At 39.9% G+C, this 8601-nt stretch overlaps 1 protein-coding gene across 2 annotated transcripts in view; it reads left to right on the plus strand.

Moving 5' to 3' along the window:
• EFNA5 (ephrin A5) overlaps positions 1-7321 on the plus strand; it is a 214450-nt gene extending 207129 nt beyond the window's left edge. For both annotated transcript variants that reach the window (XM_075078437.1, XM_075078438.1), the window contains one exon: positions 3134-7321. In XM_075078437.1, coding sequence (XP_074934538.1) covers positions 3134-3255 — 122 coding nt within the window. In that variant the 3' untranslated portion in view covers positions 3256-7321. The remainder of the gene's footprint in view (positions 1-3133) is intronic.
• The last annotated feature ends 1280 nt before the right edge of the window (positions 7322-8601 follow it).

An 8601-nucleotide genomic window follows, 5' to 3' on the forward strand; every position in this document is an offset into this window, starting at 1 on the left:
ACTTGCTGCTGCCTTGGTAGATCTTGTTGCATGTGGTCTGTGTTGTGTACTAATTTACCGGCCTCTGACATGCATCTTCTGCTTCTGTGCTCTCCCCTAGTCTGCCACTGTCTTCTTCCACAGTAGACAGAAGAACTGGGAGGCAAGAGGGTCATGATCAGCAGATTACTTATTGTCACCTTTCTTTTAAAAATCATCATTTCTGTGATTTTCGAAGCCTTGTAATTTCACTGGTTTTGTTCAGGAATTTGTAGGAAACTGGTCTATAGAGATCACACTTGTTTCAGAATTGATGAAAGTAATTTCCCGTATTTCTGTCCTCCTTTTCTCTTCCTCCTTAATAATAAAAATAAAAAGCCCCTCAACAAAAATTGTAGCTGTCCGGATCTGGAAAAATTATACCTGAAGCATATGATGTAAAGCCTTGTGATCTGGAAAATTCATGGCTGTCAAAATAATATTTTTCTAATTACTGCTGGCATTCCTAGTCTTTAGCAATGACCTTCCAGATTTTACTCAGGAATTTTGTTGTCTTCATCACTTGCCTTCAGTGTTTAAAATAAAGCAAAACCTTTTCCCCAAACATTAAAGATTGTGCAGCGTTATAACTCTGCACTTCCAAGGAAAACCATATTTGTAAAGTGATTTTGAGATCCACAGATGAATCGTGTACTCTAATATATGAGTGCAGAAACCTTGGGACTGCATTGACAGAAAACCCAGATGATTTCTTGAAAGCAGCCCCTTAATGTTACATAAAAATTAATTCTTTGAAGAATGGCTTTATAAAAATGGCATCATAGAAAAGTTCCATATTTTTCATTTAAGAGAAGTAATCTTTTTAGTTCAGGGCTTTTTCGTTGAGTTTTTTTAGCAGTAGCCAGTCTTCCAGTTGTGGCAGTGTCTGATAGTCAAAGACAATGAGGATTTATTACTGCTTTACGCTAGTTCTGCCCTATTGTGTCTTAGTGCTGACTCATGGATGTAATTAGGACAAAACTGTTGACATTCAATGTTGCAAATTCAGACTTATTTGCAAGTCTATTGATGATGCAAGAAGTAGAAAGTAATGCACATCATTCTCCTCTGTAGTTGTAGTTCATCAGCAGTGGGTAAACGTTTCCAAATTAGGAAGAACTGGCTGAATATATGAAAGGAGGCAGAGCTGACAGTTAGACCAGGGATATTTTTTTCCCATAACTTCTTAGAGTGTGATTTAATTGGGAAGCTGCTCTTATGAAGTACTATATTCTCATTGCAGTGTCACCAAAGTACAAGAGTGTAACTCAGAAGTGAAATGTGAAACAACTTTTGATACTGACAGCCACTGGAACTGTCATTTTCAGTAGCCAGCACTCACTGAAATTTTTAGATTCCTTTGGAATAATTCTGGAGGAACAATATTAGGGCCCTGTTTAAGGCCAAAGTGCCCAGGAGGGTCTCCATGGTGAGGAGCTGCAACCGAAGTCATTCCAGCCAGTCTTTTCCACTGACATCAGTGGGACTTTGGTGTTCCTTCCTTACAAACGTGAATGTATTTACAGCTGATCAGTGCTTGCTTTCCATACTTTCGCCTTGAGCCGCACTGAAGACCTGTTGACAAGCCTTGACCGGATTGTACCATCAATTAGTGGTGGAAAAAAAACATGATAAATTGCTAATCCAGCTTCCCGTGCGTCTTGCTGGGTAACTGGGGCTGAAGAGCCCATTACCCTAAATTATGCTAAGTGCTCTGCCTGCTGTTGTGTTAGGTGTCAAGGGTATGAAGGGGAGGGAGCTTGTTTCTAGCTAAAGCTAAGTAACACAAAATGCTCCGTGCCAGACCAGGATGGTGAACCCAGCGTCCTGACTCCTGCTTCCCTTAGTGCCTTTAACTGGAATTGCAGACTCTCACCCAGTGTAATCCTGGCAGTGCAATTTGTTGAGATATGGGAGCTATGAGACAGATACATCATAAGATACGTTGACATCTCTCATAAAATGGGGGAGCTTATTACACTTATTATTACTGAGATATTAATAATTTTGCTGGAGAATTAGGCACTCTAAAATAACTTAAGAATACATTTTGAGGCCACTTCACACTTCCTAAAAAGGTTTAGTTTATTTCATTCATTTAGTACTTAGAAAATTCAAACCCAGAGCTGACATTTTATGGCAAGCCTCAGACAGATTACTTTTAAAATAGCCAGGTTACATAGCTGTGGATATGGAGGTCTTTCCAGAGAAAAATACCACACCTATAACAACACTGAAGCTGAATTTACTTTGCCTACCTCTTTTTATATTAGAAGCTGTGGCTTTAAGGCTGATCTCTGGTTTACAAAAACTAAACAGAGCTTTATTTGCTATAATAGATTTAGTATTTGGTACTGTGTTGTCTTCTGCCACTAATGTGTAAGCATCTTCTCCCAACTCAGCTGGTTGGTTTTTTCATTTGTCTTAGCAGGATATATGTAAATCTGTATTTTGTGTACCATACAAAGTAGTCTGTTACCTATGAGGTTTTCCAGATTGAGTATGTATTCTATAAAATCAGAGATGGTCATGCATTAGCCTTCAAAATTCTGTTTCAAGAAAGGGAGACTAGTCTTGTAACCCCTGCACATCCCCAGATGCAGTGTACTTCAGTGGAAATTTTGTGCATGGAAGTGGAATATATGCTTGGGCTTACAGGCTGTCATTTCAAATTCAGGAGCCAAAATCTGTAACTCAGTAAGGGGATTAACTGTGAAATTAATTCTGAGCACGTGCAACTCTTCTTCAAGCCCTTTTGAAAATCAGGTGTTTTTATTTAGCTGCCTCCCTATTGACATTGCTATCTAATGAGCCATCCAAAGCTAGAGCTACAGTGTTTCATTAGAAGAGGAATCTTTCCTTCCTCAATCTGCTGAAATCAGACTTACTTTCTGCTCCTCTGGTCTTCAGTGGGAGCTTTGCCAATAAGAAATGCAGGACTTGGCCCCAAGTTGGTTACATAATGAGGTATTACACGCTTGTGAAAGTCAATGACAGCACAAGGTTCATTGCCCTATTTCATAAAGGCACTGAAATCTACTTACAGTTGTCGGCTCAGTGAGAGTTTATTAAGGATGCAAAATCTCATTGGAATGTATGCTTTCTGTTTAAACAGATGATACCGTACATGAGTCAGCCGAGCCATCCCGTGGTGAGAACGCGGCACAGATACCAAGGATACCCAGCCGGCTTTTGGCAACTCTATTGTTCCTCCTGGCAATGCTTTTGATATTATAGCACAGTATGCTCCGGCAACCTGTCGCAGAAAATATCAGGGTCTTGGAACATCAAAGATCCACCTAACTGCTCATCCCAGGAAAGGGACTTTATTGTTTTTGCAGATGTCAAATTGTTATTTTTCCCTTTTCCCTTTTCTTCTCCCTTTTAGCCTGAACTCAGCAAAAATTTGAAGGGGATAACTAGCTTCAGCACCCATCCCTACCTACCCTGTGACTTTCTTAACCCCTCCATATAAATAAAAGGACTCCAATTGAAAATGCCAAACTATAATAGTGACACTAGTGATTCTTATTTTCCTCTGCATTCTCCTTTAAGAAGTCACCTCTGTTAGCTCACTGTGTCATCCGTTATGTGGACAAGGAATAATAGTGGCAGATGCAGTCAGTGAAGGATAAGGAAAGTGAGTGAAAGCCTGGGAGAGTTTTTCTCTCTGATACAATATTTATGCCTTCTCGTTCAGCACTGTAAGATGATCATGCAAGGCATCGTGTCACCATGTCAGGACTGGAGGGGAAATATTAAGAATAGATATAATACAACACTATTTCCTCCAGGAGTTTCTAAATGAACAGGCTTCTGAAAAGGAAAGATGATGTTTCTCATAGAACTGTCTTGAAACATCTTTGACAGTAAAATTTGTGCTCACAAGTAGAGATGCTGTCTTTGGTGAAAGGAAAAAGTTAGTATTTAGGAATGTTAGCACACAGCAGGCAAGGTCAGATTTAGGAAACTTCACTGGGGGTGTGAGTGCCTCTGTTATTTCGTTTTAAGGGGATAATGCACACCGGATTATTTTATTTTAAAACAAATCACCGTGGTGCTACAATTTTTTTCTTGAAATGCAGAGGCACTTTTGAGAATAAAGTGACCTTCCCCAGCGCTGACTTAGTAGCTGATAGCCTTGGATGCTGCTCTGGGTGTTAATACATGCTAAGAGAGGACATCAGTAGCCAGAGGAAACATGTTTGGGACACAGGATCTCCAGTGTGCTCTTGATTTGTCTCTCCTGCAAGTTCCTCAGTCATGGGAATAAACCACATGTAGAAGAAGTCAGGACACTCTAGTAGCATTGTTTGGTTGGGGGGAAGAAAAGAAGTGTGGAATACAAATTCAAGTCTTGATTTTTTATCTTTTCCCCTTCCAGCACAGTTTGAAGAGTAGAAGAAACGTGTTTATCAGCCAGAGATAAACTAGATGGGCTCCCAAAGACTTAACAAAATATTTTTTTAAAAATCCACTAGAATAGAAAATACATTATTTAGATATACTTTATGCTGAGAGTGAGTATATATGCTTGTCCTATTTAAACACGTGAGAGAAGTGGTAACCCTTGATGCAATTAGGAAATGGGACTGTCTTGTTTGATGGAATTAGGAGTTGACCCTGCTTAAGGAATCTGAGCCTTGGCTAACATAGAACTTAAAAAATCATTTGCCAGGAAGTGCAAGCCTTGGGGTAATTTTTGGCTAGGCTGCCATAAAATTTGGACTGCTGAGCATAATCAGGGATATATCAGACCAAGACTGAAACAGAGCTTTTCTAACAACACTTGTGGTAATTATGTTAAATGTGAAACAAAACATGGAGCGAATTCAAGCAAAACAAGGGTTTTCTATATTAATTCTGAAGAAAAAGTCTGCCATAACAAAAATGAGCAATTGCATTAATGAACAGCACTTTTTTTTCTTTTTTATTTTTTTTTAAACGAAGAAAAGCTTTCAGAAGTTCAAGCAGCCCACTATTCAAAATAGGAGGGAAGGGGGGAAATATATTTAAGATGTAAAGGGAGGTTTATGCATGCTAGACTATGATCTGGGCTTGCCTGATATCGTACGACACGGTCATTAATGGAGGGCCTGTGCTTACAGGAGGAAAGTAGGCAATTTCCTCTAGTGTGAAGTGCACACAATAAAGTTATGTAGTCTAAACAGTGAGGGAAGTCATCATCTCATTACAGGCTATCCGGTACTTTTCTCTCTTTAATGTGGATGTGCTTGGTACACACATTGATACTTCCTGTAGGTAGGAATTAAAAAGCTTTGGATGAGGTGAGCTTAATCAAAATGCACCTTATCAAATGGATTATTAATCACAGTACAGATAATACTGCGTGATAGGTAACCATATTAAAATGATTCATAGCAATTGCAGGCAGTCATACCAGTAGCACCAATTTAATGTAGAAATGGTGACTTCATTTTTCATCCTTTGTCTCTGAATGATGTAGGACTTCAAGACATACGTTTATCCACAGCAAAGGATTTTCGCTAGTGTTACTCCTGATGAAATTCACCCCTTCGTTTTATCACAAAGCCGTGCTGGGTAGCTGGGGAACCACATGAGTGATACAGCTATAAGGCAGGTCCCTGAGCTGCATGGCATGACTGGGCACCTACCAGACACTGTCAGTTTGATGCTTGATGGCATCAGGCAATCCCAGTCATAACAAGTACATAAATGCTGATGGGCTTTCCGTTGTGTTGCAAATCTCTGGTTGCTTTAAATGCAGATTTTGGTGCAAATTGAAGAGATTTCTACTCCCTTCCCCTTTATCTGGTGGCTTACTTACCCAGATGACCTGCACTCCTGGCTGCCAAGGGCATTGCAATGTGAAGCAGGGAAAATAGGGATCAGTCAGTTTAGTGGATACTGTGTATCCTTTAATAGACAAGGTAACATTTCGTGTTAGTTTAGAATATTGTTTTGTACTGTACTTACTTGGATGGCAAAGGAAAGACAAGTAAAACTTAAAGCTATGTTCTTTAAATTCTGTATTATTAGCAACCTCTGTTGTATATAGTGTTTGATAATAAAGTATTAATTTGATTCTTATGTCTTTTGTAAGTGAGAACAATAGACTTTCAGGATATTAAAATCACACGTTGATTACAAGACAGAGCTTTGAAGCATCAAGTGTGATCATGGCTGAGAACTGAGAGACAAGTGGCCATGACACTGCAGCATACAGGACTCATCTTTGAAAATCGTTCATCTGTTGCAAGACTTCACAATGTCAAGACCTGGAACAACATGACTTTTGATGATCAATGTTTTGTCCTCAGTGTTTAAAGGTCTGATGTTGGAGCCCTGTGGTTTCTGTGTTAGTTTTTGTTCTTTTGTATCATGTTTGTTTCTAAAAAGCCTTTGGGGATACACAACTCTTCTGTTATTTTGTTTGTTTCATTTTTCTTTTTTTTTTCCTCCTGTTTTTCTTCTGGTTTTGTTTCCATTAATAGTTTTTTTTCCAGAAAGGATCTTGCCAGTGTCATGTGCGATATATGTATGTACTTGGTTCCAAAAGAACTAGAAACAAATTTGGGAAGAATTGAGAGTAGACGAGTAGATTGTTTCCTTTCCTATATAATTGTGGAAGGAAAATGGTTCTATCTGTACCTGTTGATTCCCACCCCTAACCCTCAAAACTGAACTTAATCCATTGCTTTGTGAGAGCAATGGTTCAGTCACTTTCAGAGGCTTAGAGTGTTAACTCTTTCCCTCCTTTCATTATGCTTGGATTTTGTAATCACCAGTTTTAATGTACAACCCTCCACACTTCTCTTCCCTCTTCCTGCCCTTCCTCCTCTCCCACCCTCCTCCTTTTTTAATTTGGAGCTGTGAATGGGCAGATCTGTTTCTGGTCTGGCATCACTGAGTTTTTCCCATGCATTCGCCCTCGAGCTTCTCGGATGTGAGACAAATCTCCCTACAATAGGCTTGCTGCCATTGTCTGTACAGTTTAATAGATGCTGGCATGTTGGAGGTTACCCATGAGTCTGCGAAATCCGCTTTCCATGCTTACTCTTGACACCCCATTGAAGACACTCATTGTGTATGCATCTGGGTATGAAAGTCCAGCTCAGTGTGGTCCTGTGCTTGTACTGCCCTGCTTTGCAGTTTCTTTGCACTTATTCATTGAGTGCTGTTTTTGAAATGCTTACATTATATGAACTTAAAATAAAATGTTAAAAAAAAACCCACCCCAAATCCCTGCCCCATAAGATCTGTATTTGTATATACACGTGTCCGTACAATTATACTTAAATAAAATTAAAGATTTTCATCATTTTAATTTGTTCTCTTAGGCTACATTTTTGTTCAATGAATTACATCTTTATTTTGGGGGCTATTTGTACCTACCTTACATATTTGTGGGCAATAGAAAGCAGTGAGGAATATGAGTAGGAAAGTGTGAAGGATGCAGTGGGCACAAGGACTGACTAAAGCTGTAACTACCAACATCCTGGCTGATCTAAAGACTGGCTGCTTCACTATTTTTTTTTAATGCGTTCATAGCTCTTCTAAATACTTAGGAGTATAAGGAATTATGTCAACCACGTGCTGGAGCATTACATGGTTTTTATGATCACTTTTGCCCTGCTGTGGGCCCCCATGAGCACTCTTCCTTACTCTCCCGAGTAACCGGTTGTTATATGGTGTAACTCTTGCTTGTTGAGGAGTAGAGCCAGCCTCAGAGGTGTGCAAACTGGGCAGTTGCACACAGTGCCCCTGTACCCAGGGTGCCCCTCAGACTGACAAACAAATGGGACTGGAAATGAGTTTGAAATCTCAGCCATATTTTTCTTTACAAAAGGGAGGAAAAGGGCTGAGAGCAGTGGGAGCCTCACGGATGGGAGAATTTGAGCAAGGGTGCCTCCTGAAGGGAAGAGGAAGAATGGGGAATCAAGCAACTGGCGGGCTGTTTCCCCTGCTTTCCACCCCTGCCCTCAGAGGCTGATGCAGTACCTCTAAAAATGCACAGGGCTGGATTGGTGTTGGCTTGTATTTAGGCCTGAAATGGTTGTCTTTGGCAGTGCCCGCTCACTAGTCATATGATAGGTTTAACCTGAGAATATAGGTCACAGAAGGTGGGGGGCACATACCGAAACCTATAATACATGCACCGTGCATTCAAAACTCAGCTGTAATTACACCATGTTAGCATTAAACTCACTGAAAGCTTTTTATTACATTTAATTAGTTGACAGGGCAGCAAGTACTAATTATAACTTACTCTAAACTTCTTTACAAATGAGAAGTGACAGCTCGGTGAGAGAAATGTGTGTGAGTATTTGATACAAAGGATTGATGCACCAGACTTTTTTTTTCTTGAGCTGTGATGTTACAACCAGGGCAGGGTTATAAGTGACACATGTTCAGTATGTCTTAACATAATAGCCATGTCCAGAAAATATCCTGCAGTCCGACACACTTAATAGCCTTTGCTCAGAAGACACTCTGCTTTTGCTGAGAAGGGTATTTGATTTCATTTTTCTGCATTAGCGTGCACAATGGGCCTTTGTGCTCCCTCATCTTTCCTTCTGCAGAATATTTCTGCTCACAGAG

The sequence above is a fragment of the Phalacrocorax aristotelis genome, chromosome Z, assembly GCF_949628215.1.
Source record: "Phalacrocorax aristotelis chromosome Z, bGulAri2.1, whole genome shotgun sequence".
NCBI lineage: Eukaryota > Metazoa > Chordata > Aves > Suliformes > Phalacrocoracidae > Phalacrocorax > Phalacrocorax aristotelis.